The following is a 17,734-nucleotide window of genomic DNA, read 5'->3' on the forward strand; positions in this document are numbered from 1 at the left end:
CCCTATCAGTTTGGGGGGTTATTTGTTTGTCTTCAGCTGAGAAAAGGCCTCTTTCCAGAGGCTAGATGAACAAATGAGCCCTTCAAAAACCTTTCTGTGGAAAACATCTCTTGTTTTACCATCACTGGAAACACAGTACCAGGTTAAGACGCTGAAGCATTGGTCTTTCTTTAGCCGAAGCATCTATTAATATAGCTGCTGCTTGTAATAAAGAGGGAGGTCTGGAGGGCTCGGAGTGGAGCGACGGAGAGGGAGGGGATTTAGGGCTAACAGGTGGTCCTGAGACGTGCTGGCTGACGCTGAGCTCAGAGCCGGCGCACTCCGTGTGGGTATTCGTGGGCTTTCCTCTCTCTCGGTCTGGATACATGTGTCTGTTGTTCCCGGTGTAGCTGCGGAGCCCTTTCAGCTATGGCAATAAGAAATGACTTGAGGAAAACCATCAGGAGGATAGCACGTTTTTTTTACTGGTTCCCCAAATCGTTGAGCAGCTCAAGGAGGAGAACAGTAAAACTTCTCTGGAAGTCTGCTGGTAAGTCTGCTGCTACGTTTCTTAAGACTTTTTTTTCCTGCTAAAAAGAAATTCAGAGGGAAAAATAATTTATTTCCACTCAGCTGGTTAACTTTTCCAGGCCAGCATTGTTTGCATTTTTCCATTCTCTGAGGCTCATTAAGCAAAACTGTAAAAATATTTTGGACATGCAATAGAAGGTTCATTAGGCTTGATCAGATGAAGAATTCTCTTGCAGCTGTATAATTTATTCATATTAATATTCATATCAGTGATATTTGATGTCTTGTTTTTGTAGACCTTGTTTCTCCCTTAGGTATGTATGTAGGAGCTCTAATGTGACTCAAATACCTGCCAGAAAATTATTTGGAATTGCCTTAATCTGTTAATTGATCTAGAAAGCTGTGTGAAGGCAGAACTGACTGAACACCTTAGCTCATTGCACCAGTGCTCGCACACAGCAACGAGCAGCTTAGAGAGGAGCTTGTGTTCAGCGGTGATGCACTGCCCTTCGTTTCCATTTTATCAGCCGAAACGCAGTGCCGCTCCACTCACTGGTTAGTAAAAACCATTGCTCCTAACGACAGCTCAGCACTTTGATCCTTGTCCAGTCCTGGCGGAGAAGTGTTTGCACCTCTTGGATTAACCTTCTCATAAACCCCATGAAAGCCCAAAGGCTGTTGTGTCCCTCCATAGAGTGGTCTGTTAGAGCTGGGGCTGAGGTGTATTTTTGGCGGGGTGGGGGCGGGTGGAGGACCGTGCACTGCCATAGCTTAGGAAGCTGAGTTCATTCTGTTCTTCTTAAAGGACTGATTAGACAGGACCGGTTTTCTTCTGACGAGTACTGTTTTGCCTGTAGTAGTGAACTGGTCAATTCTGCAAGTATTACAATGTTAATACCAAATTTCCATTTGCATGGGATGGGACTTGGGTCAGTTCTGCCACTGAGGAATTTAGTGTTGCACTTCATATAACAGATTGGTGACTCTGAGAGGGGAAGGCCAAGCTGGACAACCTGAAATCTATCACAGAAACATTGTTGGGCCACCTGTCTAAATGACATTGTGACTTCTTCCCATGTGAAGGAGTCCACGGGTTTCAAAGGTCCAGGGGGAAATCCCAGTTCACTGAAGTCTGTGGCAAAATTTCCCTTGACTAAAACTAGAGCTTTAGTTAACCTTTGTTTGAATATTGGTAATCTCAACTCCTCCTAATACATAAGATCATCTCGAGTCCTCGTAACACATCAGATCATCCCTGCATCTCTTTTGTTACTGTAAAAGCCTAAATAAATGTTATTGAGAGCTTTAACTGCAAGCTGTATTACACGTGTGACATTGTTTACGTGCCAGTTATCTTTTCCTTCACTACTACAAAAGAATCGTTACATCTATGACTTGTAACAAGAAACAGTGTGAACTTGAGTGCTTTAAAAATAATACTTTTTGTGATTTTTCTCCCATCTCCCTCTACATCTAGTGGTCTGAATAGGATTTGCCTTTCTACCCTCATTTTAATATATGTATTAGCATCTCTTTTGAATTAAATTTGTGAATACTGTCAGAAGTGCCCTACATGTGCTTTTCTACCTGTGCAATGAGATGATTATCACAAAATTGTGGTTTCAGTGGAAACGTGACAGTTTAACACAAGGTTGCATCCGAGCAGAAAAAAGCTCAGTGTGAAAATTCAGCTCAACCTTCTCATAATTTTACAGAAGCCAATCTCATCGAGTATGCCTGCAATAAACTGGAAGCTGAAGCCCTGGTGCTCTTCTCACAGGGGAGGGGGTACAGCTCCTGTTTGCATGGACAATTCCTGTTTAGTCTTTACAAAGACAGAAAGTGGCATGAAACCTTAGCTACACCGAAGTCCATGAACATTGCTGCCTCTTTCTTGAGTGGCCAGAATTTTGCTTGGGTTCTTGTGGAATTACCAGATTACTCACATGCTTCCTTAACTCTGAAACACCACACTTCTGTAACTTTTAACCAAGTTGCTCTTCTGTCCTTCTGAGAGGGTTCTCCAATGTGTAAGCCTAGCCTGAGCAGTACTGACCATCTGCTTACCTTGCTACACAGAGATTTACCCTTGGCCCCAGCATACTGGAGTTTTCAACTTCTTATCTCTGCCTCTGTCTTTCGGCCAGTTTTTGCTCCTGAGTTGGCACTAACACAATTTTCTGGCTGGGTCAGCCAGGATGAGCCAGCAGAACAATTCTGCATTACTAGGCTTGTTCCACAGATGCATAACTCAGCTGATAAGTAAAGCTTTCAATAACACTGATAGTTTTTAGCCACTTAGGCTGTAACAAATAAATTAATGTTTTAACAACAACAAAGCTGAAACTTTCATGATGTGGATGTGTTAGGAAGAGTAGAGATTACATTCTCTAATACGTAGATTGTCGTAGATTTTATGACACCATACATCATTTGAACCAAGCGATGGGCACTGTGCCTCTGCACAGTACCCTCAGACCTGTTGCTTTCATTCTGCTTCTGTCACTCTGTGTCTCAGGATGCCTTGTCCTCTCTGCCTGACCCAGAAACAAAATCCGCTGAAGCACAAAATTAGTTTTTGACAATGAATTTAGTACTGTTGTAGGTCAGTGTGTTCAGAATGTTGCATTTGATGCAATTTTAGACAGAGATATCAAAGCATAATTAGGTTGCTGTTTCTAAAAATCCTTAGTTTTCCAGCCTGTCCTTGGGCGGATGCTTTGGGACTGTTGGTCACAAACTATTGCCTGCAGCTATCATTCTCCTTTCTGAGCTCTAAAAGAAGGAAGAAAATTCGAGGGTGCTCTTTAGTAACTGGTTTTGATTAAATTACTTATGGAAGGACTATAATGTCTTAGATGTGCTTCTGAATATACTAAATTTAGCTCATAATATTTTAAGTGCCTTTAGTTTAATCATGGGCATATAACATTTTCAAAGAGGCTGAAACCAAGCGTTGTAGTATTTAGGGTTTTGTAGCCTTTATTTCTTTGAAATGGGTTTGAATTTTTTTCCTGCAACATCTTCATAGAATTTGTGTGGACACTTCATGTGACTAGAAGTTTTATCATGATAAAGTACACACTCAGAAGTCAGGGAGGGGTACCGAAACACAAAGGAATTGGAAGAAATTATCATAGAGGCCCATGATAAGACTGTAGAAAGCAATGATCAAAAAAATCAAAATAGACAAGCAGCTCCTATTTTTTCTGTCTTAAAGCAGAGGAATAAGGTGAGGAGTGACAAATGTAAAGCAGATAAAAGGAATTGTTGTATTGCTTTTTATTCAGCATGTAATTGAATTGTGATACTCATTACCAGAGGATGCTGCTGAGGTCAGGAATGTAACAAGATTTAAAGAGGGTCTGGAAGAATAAGAATATTCAATATTATGACAATTGAAGCTACAAGAAAAGCTTTGAAAGAGACATAAATCTTCTTGCTTCAGGGTTTAAGCTAATTTTTAACAATAAGGGATTAGTCTGAGATAATTTTGTGGTTCAGATCCCCCAACTGTCATTGTTTCTTGCAGTTTCTTCCGAGCAACTAGAGCTCACCCTGGCAAAGACAACCTTATGATCTGCATTGATTTAAATCTTTATGACATTTTTCAAGCTAATACAGGAGAAAAACAGATTTTAGACTTCTTCAGCAAAGCATCCCATAATATCCTGTGGAAAACATGAAAAGCACAATGTTTGCTGTCATTTATTTTGCTTTGACAAGACGGCCCCAGTGGCAAAACCCTGCTCGCTTTGAAGCCATTATAATAAGTAAATAAATACAGCAAGTTAAGTCTGTTTGAGGTGGGCGATGCTTCTTGGCAGATCCTACTGGCTCATGACGAGCTTTGTTGTCAGCTCTCGGCTGGGGAGGGTTCTCATCAATGTGAGCTACTGACCTACTAGGTATCTTGGAAGGCTATTTCAGAAGGCAGAAAGCAAGAAGTTATTGACAAAATCTTAAACTAACCATATTTCACACAGCCTGAAGTTGATTTTTACCCTTTGCTGTTGGTTGGATTTTTTTTGCGTCTTTTCTGCTCTAGTGTGTTACCCCGTTAGTCATTCTCTAACATTAAAGTTAGGTTTTTTATTAATTTTGAAGGATTTTTGGCGAGAATGGTCAAGCATCCACTATAAAATCATGTTTATGTAAAAATATGTGTTATGCAAAATAAACAGAAACCTGTATGGAGGTATGGTGATATCCCTTAAACTTGCTACCTCCTAAAAGAATTCACATATAAAGGTTTAGCTGATCAGACAAAGAGAAAAGTCAGCCTTTGAACTCTCTCTCCAAAATATATCCAGCTGGCAAAATAAATCTGTAACACATACGGGAAGGGAGAACATAATTTTAGTGTGATATGTCAATTTAGAATGGCTTAGTTTAAAATATTTGTGAATTAATTTCTTATTTTCATATTTGGCCAGCTAATATATATGATAGCTTATGCTGTGAGTGCCTGTGTCCTTACGTGACCCCTTTAATTGGGTTATTCTGGGAACAGTTTGGGTATGTAGAGGTAGCATACCTAGCATTTGTGAGACCATGTAGCTGGGAAATTAATGAACAGATAATGCCATTGTATTTCTGTGTTCTTCTGAAAACCCAGCTGGTGAAAGCCACTGCCTCCCCTGCTCCCTTAGGACAGTAGCGTGTGGCACCTCTACAGTCCCTATAGACAGGTCCACGTCTCCTGCACGGATACCTGCAACGATCAGGTGAGAACCTATAGGTCTCGTGTGTTTTTAGTAAAAACATAAAGTTCGCCTGGCCATCCCCACAGTTCACTGAGGCCCCAGTTTTCTCCTGAGGATCAGCTGCGCTGTGCATAGGAGGAGCAATGCTCTGTGGTGTGATGGATAAGTCAGGACAAGCGAGGGCTTGCAGAGCTTGCAGAGGGGGACTCAGAAGGAGAGTGTCCATCTCTGGGAATGATGGAGAGAGTTTTGGCCCAACACCAATGATAAATGGAGTGTAGGGGCATTTGGGAACTGTGGCTCTGGAGCATTCAAGCTCACGTGGGTGGACTAGATGGTTGCCTCCAAGGGAATACAATTTGAAGGATGAATTAGCTGTGTTTGGGAGAGGGAGCAGAAGGACACTGTCTCAGTGGAAGCCAGCTTGGATGTAAATTGGTTATATTTAAACCTAACATGGTAGTAGACAAGGGGAGCTCATGACTGCAGGTGGCTGTTCTGGAGCATGGATCCAGCAACCCAAGGTCACATCTTGCTGGGACCTGCTGGGGTGGGTAACCAAGACTTCTGATCCAACTTTTTCAGACTGCTCTATCTGTTTATTTCCTGAACGTCTAGTCATGGCTATGATTTATGTAGTGCTGGAGATGGGTAGGATACTGCAGCAGATTGGAAGCAGGTAGGAGATGATGGCCATTTATCATCAGATCATACATACAGGTTTTCTGCCTGCATTAGGACCGGGTGCAGTCCTTTCAGTTCATATTTGTTCATCTGCTTCGGACATTTCAGCCCATTTGATTTGAATGTTCTTATCATTGAATAGCCTGTGTCCAATGTTCATTTAAGAATACATAGATTATTAATGGAAGTGTGCCATTTAAAGATCCTCTGTGTTGTGAAAGCATGATTTTAGTTTCTAGCCTCCTTTTCAAAAGCATCTCTAGATGTGCTTTTCATATTTTCATTTTAAGTATATATATTCCTTTTTTCTTGTATGATTTGCTTAAAAGGGCATTTACCTAGTTCTAGAGGAAGCTGTGTCGGCATCTGTAATAAAAAAACATTCATTAACAAAATGAAAAAGAAGATGGGTGCGGCATGGCAGTGTTAACAGGTCATCAGGGTAGTTTGAAGTTAACTGTAGAAGGCAGTAGAAGAAACACATCATACTGAGTGACTAGGCAGTAAAACATCATTCAGTGTTCATAAATGCGAACTAAACCATATGGGGAAAACACTGACTGCACATATAGGGCAGTGGCTTCTAACTTAGCTTTTATCACTTGGAAGACAGAATTAATCATGTGGACGGTTCTCTCTCTAGGACCATAAATGTATTTGAGAAGGGATTAGATAAATTCATGGAGGAAAGAGACTCTTCCCAATGGTCAAGGTAAAAGGGAACTGAATGTACGGAAGTATTAAGAAAGAAATAAAGTGAAAACCCAGAAAACTGTGCTGTGCCCACACATCATATGAAGCAGTTTGGTCACCCCTCCCTCTTAAAAAGGGTATAGGAGTATCTGAAGACACAAGAGAAGGCTTTGAATTATCAAAGAGATTAGTAAACTCCTACAGACCAGGGCTTTTCCACTTGGTGAGAGGTAGCTGCAAGAGAATATGCTTCTGTACTAATAAGAGCAGTGTGGAGAAATGAAAACAGCATAGTTATTTACCATTTCTCATAGCGTAAAAGTCAGGGCCATGCCATGGAGTGGCCAAACAAGAGGCTTAAAACAAATTACTCTTTCACATGCATACGCATGCACGTAATTCAGTTGTGGAACTGACTGACACAGGATGTTTAGGAGACTAGGAACATAAATGTATTTGAGAAGGGATTAGATAAATTCATGGAGGAAAGAGACATCAAGGGGTATTAAATAAAAAGATGCAGATACAGCCTCTGGCTTATTTGTTTTAAGTTGCAGAGTAGAAAGGCATAAGGAGGAAATATCACTCAAAAGTCACTTTTGTTTCTCATGCGTGTTCCTTAAGGATCTGCTGGCAGGCTCTTCCCAACACAGGCTACTGGCCTAGATAGATCTTTGGTCTAACCCATCCATCTGTTACTGTGTTTTTAAAGTTCAATACTGGTAAAGGCTAGGGAATATCTACACCTCTGTCACTATTGATGATTTCTGTGTAATTCTCCATCCATTAAATAACTGTTTAGTTTTTCCCTTATTTGTGAGTCTGTATTTTTCCAAGGGTGATGCATTCTGTTGGTGTTCAGATAATCCATGGTATGTTTTTCTCCATACTAGCTATTATTCACAGCTCTTACCAGTCACGTGGCTTTTGCAGATTGCATCATGTGTTGTTTTATTCCATTACCTATTAGATGAGACAAATGTGGCATCCCACCAAATTCCTTTTTCCTTGGCTCTACCAGTTTTAAATGAGACAAGACAAATCTTTTTGCCTACTCTGCCTCCCTTCCAAAGGAAAAAACTGTTTTGTACCTGGAGACTTATTAAGATTTTCATAAGCCTGTGACAAATGTAAGAAAAAAAATCCATTCGGAGATTGAACTTCATGTCATGGGCCCAATCGCTGCTTGGATGAGGATTACTGAAGCGAATGTCCATAACACAGGAATTGCTAGTACACCCTATGCCTATTGTGGGCTTGTTCTTCTGAAGTACTTTGGAAGATTTAGTTTTACTTTCTGTTTTTCTGCTGCCACATTCGTTGTTTCCTTTGCCAATATCGGTTGGAAGACGCTGTTTCTCTCCACTGCACCCCACTGCTGTCCTGGGACCTTGTGGGAAGACAAGGGGAAGAAAAGAAGACGACCTCTCCAGCATGTCTGCTTCAACGTTGACTGTCAGGGTGGGAATGGTGACCTATAACATCTGAAATAAAAGCTGTGGATTGCTCATTTATGAAGAGGAACATTAATAAATTAGTAGTGTGGAATTACCTGTTTTAAAGAGATAATGTAACATTAGAGCCTGATACGTAAGCATTGACCGAGCTTGGATGCAGCACACAAAAGCTCAGAATTGAGGTGTACTCAGCATTAGAGATGATCAATACAGAATACTCTGCTGCTTTTCCCAACTAGCAGATATTTTTGCATTAAGCTTCATTTCATTTGATGGGTTTGATTCAACTTTTTTTCCCACCCCACGTTTAAACATAACAGACTGCAGGTTTTGTTTAGCAGAACGTTCAAGTATTGAAACTGCACGTGATCTGTCAGTTAAAGGCCTGGTTTTCGTCCTGCTCGGATATAATTGCTATGTTTATCTCTCCTAACAGAGCAATCATTGATCCTTCAGCAGTGATTCAGAATGAACTCCCAATGCTGTGGGCAGGTAAAGCAAGTCTCTTCTGAGCTCTCAGGGCCACTTTTCTATAATCCATCCCCTCTGTGAACTGAAGTGGTACCTCTTGTCCACTATTACTTCCAGCAAGAAGAGGGACTTTGTTAACTCAGGTCTGGTCATGAACTCAGCTCCTCAGCAGCGCAGGCAGCTCAACCTAAGCCATACTTTACTTTCTAGTTCTTACTTTTCGTTCAGTTTCTTCCTAAAGGAAAGCCAAAGGAAAAAGCTAATCTGTGAGTTAACTTTGTGCTGGCTGTTTTGGGGGTTCAGCAATAGAGGGCACTAGAGTAAATGCTTTCAAAACCCAGTATTTTTATTGGGTTTGCATACAGGACAGGGAGCTCTTTTCTTTTTTATGTAGAAGGGGTTTTGTCCCCATTTGTTTAGGTTTTTGACGTTGGAAAGAGGCTAACAGTCAGAGCAAGTGTAAGTCCCAAAATATCATCATGACACATAGACCAATTTTTGACTTTTTAAACTGAAATTCTTCCATTACTTTCCATCACATTTGCAGTTCAGAATTGTATGCAGCCATGTGTTCCCAGGCCGGGCATTCACTGAATGTGAAATCTGATGCCTTTAATTCTGTCAAAGGTGGATTTCAAATGTATTTTCTGAAGCAGCCACAAAAGGAAAAACAGATGTAGGGAACTGGTGTGCCCATGTCCCTGTCCTGGTTCGGGCTCTGTTCCCTCAGAGGATGGGATTTCACCACTCTGGGCTCTGGCCTGCTGGGCTTTCTGAGTTCCCTACAAAGATTTAATTTAATCTCCTTCTATGACAAGATGACCCACTTAGTGGATGAGGGAAAGGCTGTGGATGTTGTAAGCCTTTGACACTGTTTCCCACAGCATTCTCCTGGAGTACCTGGCTGCTCATGGCTTGGATGGGCATACTCTTTGCTGGGTAAAAAACTGGCTGGATGGCCGGGCCCGAAGAGTTGCGGTGAATGGAGGTAAATCCAGTTGGTGGCCGGTCACAAGTGGTGTTCCCCAAGGCTCAGTGTTGGGGCCAGTTCTGTTTAATATCTTCACAATGATCTGGATGAGGGGATCGAGTGCACCCTCAGTAAGTTTGCAGATGACACCAAGTTGTGTGGAAGTGTTGATCTTGGAGGGTAGGAAGGGTCTGCAGAGGGATCTGGACAGGCTGGATCAATGGACCGAGGCCAGTTGTATGAGGTTCAACAAGGCCAAGTGCCGGGTCCTGCACTTGGGTCACAACAACCCCATGCAACGCTACAGGCTTGGGGAAGAGCAGCTGGAAAGCTGCGTGGCCGAAAAGGACCTGGGGGGTTGGTCTTTGCATTTAGTAACAAGTCGCTATTTTCATGTGTGGAGCTTTGGAAGACAGCAATTGCAGTGCTGCAGGGTGTTTTAAAAATCTACTAAATCTTAAGGGTTTTGGCAGAATGTGATATTGTCCCTAGAAGGGGACCTCAGAAAACAAGCCAGGTACATGGGGAGGTGAAGCTTGCTTGCATGAAACCCCCCCTTCCCGGTTTCATCATTTCATGTTTGGTCTCAAAGCTCAGGGCAGAAGGAATGTTATCAGTCAGAGGAGCTTGTTTCTCAAGGTATGCATTCAGACCATTTTTTTGGAAGGTTGTAACAAGCAGAATCAGCTTAAAGCCTGGAAGTTAAACTGAAGAATGCCATGGATGCTTGTGTAACAAGAGGATCTGAGGAAGAAGGAGAAACGAGGTATCTCCTCTCCTTCTTGCGCAGGCATTGCTGTGTAGCTATCCCGTGTCCGGTTAACTCCAGGGGAGCCCTCACATGGAGGAGGAATTTCAGGCTGGGGAAGGAGAGCTCAGCCCCACGCCCCTCAGCCTCTCTCCCAGCAACAGCCCCCAAAAACATGATAGCCCTAGGGTAGCCTCAGGAGGGGACGTGGCCTGGCTCTCCAGCTAGTCCTGATGCTGAAACAGATAAGGGAGATTGTGAATAGTAAATACAATCTGAACTTGTATTTTCTTGTCTTGTGTTTTGCTTTTTAAAGTGTTTCCAGTATCGCAAATTTATGTTTTAACCCTTACGTCGATTAAATGAAGTAAACATTTTCAGCCTTGTTTGCAAACAGATTTTGTGATTATTTCAGGGTGGTCTGGCAAACACTGGGTGTTCTGTTCCTGTGGGAGTGGTGACTGTAAATAGGACTGCACACAGCGCAGTGTCTGTCCAAAAGAGGTGTAGGAGTTTTTGGGAGCATTGGCCTCTATCGGCTGCTTGTATAGGATCCCAGGTTTGTGCAAGAGTCTCCTGTGACAAGTCTTAGCTGGAGCCTGTTGGCAAGCACTGGAAGGAGGGAGAGGACCTGAGTCTGAGCTTGTCATGTTGATAACAATGCAAATGGGCTTCACAAACAGATTAAATTGACTTTGATTCTTTAATAGCTCCGGAGCAAATCAATGGGATTTATGTTCCTGCGTCACTTAGGCCCAGGTGCTCAGAGAGTTTTACGCATCTGAGAACCAGGGTGGGTTTTTAGTGGCTGAAGACAAGCATTAACCCTTCCTCATGTGTGGTTTTTACAGTCACTGGCATCAAGAGTGGACAATCCTCGCGTGGCCATCAGGGACCTTCTCTGTAGTGGCTGCCAGCAAGCTTGCCTGGCTGACAGTGGTCACTCAAAGATACTTCATCCATACAAACTCCTACATTCCAGTTCTTCAGCGTGCAGCTAGATGGCAATGTCCCCTTCCACTCATCGGGCAGGTTGGCCAGCAACCCTGGTGCGTCAGTCCTGGTGAGCTTGGCACGCTACCCCCTGCTAGGGATAGCCGTGTCCATACGACTCATGTGTCTTGGTGTTTACCAGTTATCTAGCAAACCCTCTGGCACAAACTAGGTCAAGATAAGATTGTGCAAAACCAAATACTTAAAAGCTCCAAAATAGACTACAGGGTTGTAGAAGTTTATAAAGGTACCAGTGGCAGAAACTGAAAAAAATCTGGTTTAGGCTATTTAATCTAAAATGCCAGTCCTTCCATCCTGTTTTGGAGTTGGGAAGCTAAATTTATTTATTACCCAATTATGTGCTACCTGGCACATGTGATCAGAGATGTGGTCCATGTGTTCCTGGGCAGCAGGGATGTTAGACAGTCCAGGCTCCTGGTGGTTGCTGATTTTAACACCCCATCTTCTCCTCAGGGCCTCCCTAGAGTTCTCAGTCAGTGATTCACTCAAAAAACAGTTTTCTCATTTTCTCACCAAAAGGCCAATCGTTCCCTTCTGTTTGCAAATGTAGCATCCTCTGAATGTGGCAAAGGCAGGTTATTGCCTGCCTACATGATAAACAGTTGTCTAACAACTCTGAATCTTATTATCGTAATATCTTGTTATCTCCAGTAATATAACTTTTTTTTTTTTTTTTTTTTTTTGTGCAGTAGCCAAACTCTAGTTTGGTAAGCTGATTGCAGACAAAAGTCTGGTGAGCTTTTGGGTTGGATTCTGGACTATTCTATTAAAGCACCTCTTCTGCTGAGGTCCAGATATATGTAAATATACATGATTTTGCAGGTCTTTGCCATGGGAAGTCTGGTTAATTTTATCCCAGTCACCATGAGTAGCTCCCAGTAGAGCCTGTTTCAGGAGTTTATCCCATTCCCAGGCCAGGGTTCCTGACCCTGAGTGGGGCTGTGGCAGTTACAGATGGGGTTGCAAACCTGGCAGAGATTTGGGGTTTTTTTTCTGGTGCATATGTAAATGTTTGGGGCTGCACAATGCTAGGATGTGGGGTTGAAAAAATGAGCAGCCAGAAAGAAATGGCAACTGCTAGCACAGAGATCTTCACAAAATTGATGTAAATGTATATGAATCATTCCTTGTGATTCAAAAGCACAGAGGTGCCCTTTTTGGCTTGGGGAGAGTGCAGGGCGATAAACAAGTTTCAATTGTCTTCTTAACAATTTCCTGCTCTTGTGAAGGGGACCCCTGAAATTCTGATTCTCTAGTCAGGATTCAGAGTAATGCTTCTTATTTCTGTTGATCCGAAGTAAGAAGGACAGAAGGAAGTCAAACAACAGTCTCAGATACACATTTGCAAGATTACCATTATTTCCAAATAGTCATTAAAATGTTAGAAATAACTTCTGCATTCACGTGGACATGTGAATTTTTTTGTCCTCATAGAAAGCAATTAAACTGAGCATGTTTTGGAGTGCCATGTCTGCATTTCATTTACATTGTTGTATCAATCTTGCTCCTGTACCTTCCAGTGCATCCTCTTTCATCAAGGACAATATTGGTGCAGTCAGTTTTTCAGTATGACTTTACTTGTTCAAAACTATTCTGTTCAGTAAATCAGTATTCAACATAAAGAACAGTGTATCTGATGATGACTTTTCATGGACTAATATTAACAAAGCTGCGGTTCTTTAAAGTTACAGATGGATCATGGTTTAACTCTTTGTGATAAACCACCTATCTGTCATTACATTCCTTTTATTTTTAGCTTCTATTTTAGGATTTTATCACAGATAGCATTTTTTAGACTATTATTTAACTAGTAAAATGTGTGAATGTATTAGGTGTAGTGATAGATGAGCATTTGAGAAGCTTTTGGTTTTTACTAATTGAAGATTGTCATCTGAATTGTATTTCCCAGCTGTGTGAAAGCAAAAGGTAAGGATTTTAGCAAAGCTGAAGAAAATATGCATTTATACAATGAATGCTATTCTATGAGCTGGCTTTTCTTCCACTTTCATTTGCTTCTCTTGCATTCCTGTTCAAAGCCTCATGGATTTCTGTGCTCTTTCTTCCACTTTACAAGTCTAGATGCTATGAATGTTAATAATCTTAATTATTTTTTTAGTTTGGTGTGGTATGTCTCTAAGAGTGAACATCACATTTCTGCAAAGCAGTGTATCAGACATTCTGCTCGTTGTTGTTATTGTGCAAGGAAAGGATGAATAGGGATACTTCACCTATTGTGGCTTATCCAGGGCAGTTCACGTATTTACACGAGGAAGGAAACTGAGGCTAATTTTGTAGCTTCTCAGTGCAGGAGGGGAACAGGCAACGGAAAACTTGACACAACACTGCGACTTTCCAACCACGGCACTTGCATAATGATGGCTTCAGTTTTCCAAGATATTGAGCACCCAACATTTTTTTTTGACTGCTCTGTAAGCAGTGAGTGTCACTGCTTGCCTGCTAATATTTTCAAGTGGGTTGCAACAGCTGTAGAAATCAGGAATTGAATGAGAGAGACCACCTGCTTTCCAGCAGGCGGTACTCACTTGCTTGAAGGAGAAGGCACATCTGGTTGCATCTTCTGGTCTAATTCAGCAACCCCCCCTCCAGTGCCACTCCAGTAACAAGATGGTTTCACTGTCTTTTTGGAGATTCTCATAGCAGGCTTCTTGGACCATTTCCCTAGGGAACAAGTTAAGCCAGTTACATGGTCTTTCTGTGCCTGGAAAAATGGTAGAGGATCCTCTCTAAGGGCAGCGTGTATCCCATATAGGGCCCCATGGCCCGTGGCCGTGGCCATGGCCAGTGTTCCTGTTGAAAGCAGAGTCTACAGAGAAACAGCAGATTAGAAGACCTTAAGTGGCAAAGTGGTACTTGTGGACAGATACAGCCTTACAGGGGTCTGGAAGATGTGGGCTTTGCTGGACTACTGATCTAAGCCTTGCCTAGCTCCGCAACAGGGAAGGAGCACAAAATGTGCACAGAGGTGCCTTGGGGAAAAGGATGGCTCTAAGGAGCTTGGAAAGTCTGTCTCTTCTGTAATGATTGCGATCCCTTAAAAGTCACCCATGAGTCACTAATTGGGAAATATGGTTACAATGAACTTTGTTTTAATCTCAGACTGATGTTAGGTGAGACTGATAAACAAGCAAATAATTGGAAATAAAGGGAATTGCATAGAGATAAAACTGATGCTACAGCAGATCTCCGCCCCCAAGCAGCTCTGAAGGCTGTTTTATCCAAACAGGCTTCTCCTTCCATTACAGCTTCTAGTGAAACTGCTAAAAAAGATCTTGGTAGCAACTTTAGCATCAAACTAGAACGTCAACATTTGAGCATCAGCAAAAAGGAGAACATATATTTAGTACAAACAGAAATGTGAGACATTGGTATCAATGTATTGTAGAAATACAATGCAGTTCTGCCTTGCAGGAGAAATATCGCTGAACTTCATTCTCCTTCCTTTTGTGACCTGCTGGCTGGAAATGGATTACGAATTAAAGCGTGGAGCACCTTACATAGTTCAAGTATTTTTCCAAGAATACTTTCCACAGAGCAAGCACAGCAGTAATCCCTCTTCTGATTGCTGGGAACCAAGCCACAGGCTCTCAAGCAAAGATGATTTTACTTGCTAACTCCCTAACACACACAGTAGCAGGACCAAGTTGTATACCCTCCCCACACTTTCTAATAAAGACTTCTTCAATCTTACTGCAGTTGATAAATAATGCAAACGCAATACAGATTTGGCTTTGAACTTTCCATGTGCTTCAGTTGCTCAGGCACAACCTCCATTTTGCACATCCATTTGGAAGTTAAATTCGTCTGGGCCGTCGCAGAAATGAACACACACGTTTCCTAGGCAGGGAAGACCGCAGCAGGGTAGAGAGACTTTGCTGTTTAGCCTCTGCCTGATTCAGTAATGCTCAATTACCAGGGTCTGATGTTGGAGCATCTGTTTGGGTTGCCTGCCTGTTCACTTGCTTGCTTTCTGCTGCGCCTCCCTGGAGCAAATCAGTTATGGGAACGGCTATTTACAAGCTATCAGGCAAAATCAAGTTTCACGTGAAGAAAACCCGAACACCAGGTAGGGTCTATTCACATGAAATGAATGTGTTGAAGTGTTACAGTTCACCCCTGTGAAGGCAGGATAGGAGTAGTCTTGATTTCGTGTAACTGTAAAATGGGCTACGTTTTTTTTTTCTATGAGACTAGTCAAGCCATTGTTGCAACAGAGTAATAAATAACAGGGTGTTACGTTACGTCTCGGTAGCTGACAATGAAACTTTTAAAGCATAATATTTGTATGTTTAATAAATACTTACTTTGCATTTCCTAACGATGCAGGACAATTATGCATATTCAATGTGCATTGATGCATGACTTTCATAAATAACTTCAGTGTACAGGACAGCCTGAGCATTAGTAAAATAAACCTGTTAGCTTGCCTAAATGCCAGCGAATGCTTTTATCAGCTATGCCCAGTTAAACCCCCAGATCTTTGAATTCAAAGGACAGCATTCATTGCAGACCACATCAGGAAAGAACACCTGGTTCTGATTGCTTTCCAAGCAGAAATAATACAGCGATCCACCATCTGATGACCAAAACAGTCTTTCTGGGATAACAGCTACTTTTTGAACTCATGGCAGTTTTGGGAGTGGTCCAGTAAAGGATGACCAGAAAAAGATACTATTTTTAATTTGCTGCTACCTGGGCCTTTGTGAAATATCGTATGCCATGAACGGAATAAAATAGTGTATTTAAAGCCAAAACACATAGGAAGAAAGTTTTAAGTATTACTGTTCTAGAAAAAAATCATCCTTTTTTTCTTGTCTTGCTCATTAAACTTACAATCGGTATGTTAAAATCTAGTTTATGATCGAAAGAGTTTCAGAGATGAAGCTTTTACATTTTTTGCAATTAGGCCTATAATAGCCAGGCAGAAATTATGGGCTTGTCTTACAAATGACATTATGGACTCACAAATTAAAATGAATGTAAATGACAAACAAAATAGCATTGAGAGATAATGTTTCCTAACTTAATTAGTAATCCTGTTTCAGAACACTGTTAAGCTAACAGATTTTTTCCTAATACTATTTGTGAAAATGCGTCTTTGGAATTGGTGCATGCGCAGTATATATGTTTGCGTAATCACAGAAAGTTGGGGAATTAGTGAAGCCTGGTTACCTACAGATTTGTGCCCCATTCCCCGTAACCTCCTCGCCATGGAGGTGATGCATTTAGTAACCGGTTGTCCAAACATTGCCAGACAATGGCATAACGGCTGAGCTTCGCCTGCCTAGCCCGGAGCAGGGGTATTAATTTGGGTCTCCCTTCTTTACTCAGGAGATAATTTTCATAGAAGTCATAGGAACTTAATTAGCTTTTAGACTGTATGTGGTTAAAATTGGTCAGCTCTCTCGGAATTACAGGGGACAGATGGAAAGGTAGGCAAGCAGTGCAATCTCATAAGCATTTTTTCATAAGAAGGTGATAAATAGCAGAGTAAAGAACTCAGAAATGAAGAAAAATTAGAAATTCAAGTACTACTTTCATCTGCCCTTCTTTTGCATATGCATTGTAATGTCATTTTTAATTAAGTGCTCCCATTCCAGTTTTCCCATAGAGCTGCCCCGCTCCCTCACCTGATGAACAACAGCTCTGAATTTTACTTAATCTTGATGGGTATGGCTGAGGCTTTTCAACTGCACCTTATGGGGTCCCTTCCCATATATAAAATTATTCTCTTCTCTCAAGGGCTCCACAAACACAAGCGTCCTTTTGCTTCCAGAAGTCCTCTGCAAGGTGTGTGAGTCGTCTGAAAAATAACCCCAGCTGCAGAAGCGTAAAACAGAGCCCTGGAAGAACCTCGTTTGAGTTAAAAGCACAGTTCTCCCTGACTTTGGTTGCAGTTGTGAATGCTCCATGTTTCCTGCAAATCGGATGAAGTAGCTCAAACGCGGCACCCAGGAGAAATTGGGCAGCAACTGCGGACAGTCTGGCACAGCTTGCCAGCACCATGCACGGGTGCAGCGATAGTTTCTCCTGGGCACCACGCAGCTGCCCTAACCATCCTTTTTCCCCTCTATAGCCTTCTGCCTGTTTTGCTTCATGGTTTCTGAATTCTGCATTACATACAATGATGGTTTTAGGGAGTTAGAGTCTTTTTTCAGTGTTTTGGTTTATACTGCAACAGGGTCCTTCTTGCCCCCAAATTAGCTGGAGGCTATTTGCTGATGTCCCAAGGGGAGTGTGACTTGAGATACATATGCTATTGCGATATATTCAGTCTGGTTTAAGATCAGAAACATCCCAATTATCTGATCCAGAACGCTGATCCAGGATGGACTCTGCTGGGTCACTGGTATTGGGAAAAGTTCTGACAGGTTGATTTTGTATCAGCAGACTTTGTGCCAAATAAAATAAAATAAAATACATTTAATCTTGCCTTAGTGGGAGTGTCAGTATTGATTGGAAA

General features: G+C 41.9%; 1 protein-coding gene across 1 annotated transcript in view; it reads left to right on the forward strand.

Moving 5' to 3' along the window:
* The first annotated feature begins 408 nt into the window (after positions 1-408).
* The window catches only part of RASSF3 (Ras association domain family member 3), a 96,120-nt gene continuing 78,794 nt past the window's right edge, over positions 409-17,734 (forward strand). Inside the window, exon 1 of the mRNA XM_035889931.1 lies at positions 409-529. Coding sequence (XP_035745824.1) covers positions 409-529 — 121 coding nt within the window. The remainder of the gene's footprint in view (positions 530-17,734) is intronic.

Source organism: Egretta garzetta, unplaced genomic scaffold (assembly GCF_000687185.1).
Source record: "Egretta garzetta isolate BGI_Z169 unplaced genomic scaffold, ASM68718v1 scaffold792, whole genome shotgun sequence".
NCBI classification, from domain to species: domain Eukaryota; kingdom Metazoa; phylum Chordata; class Aves; order Pelecaniformes; family Ardeidae; genus Egretta; species Egretta garzetta.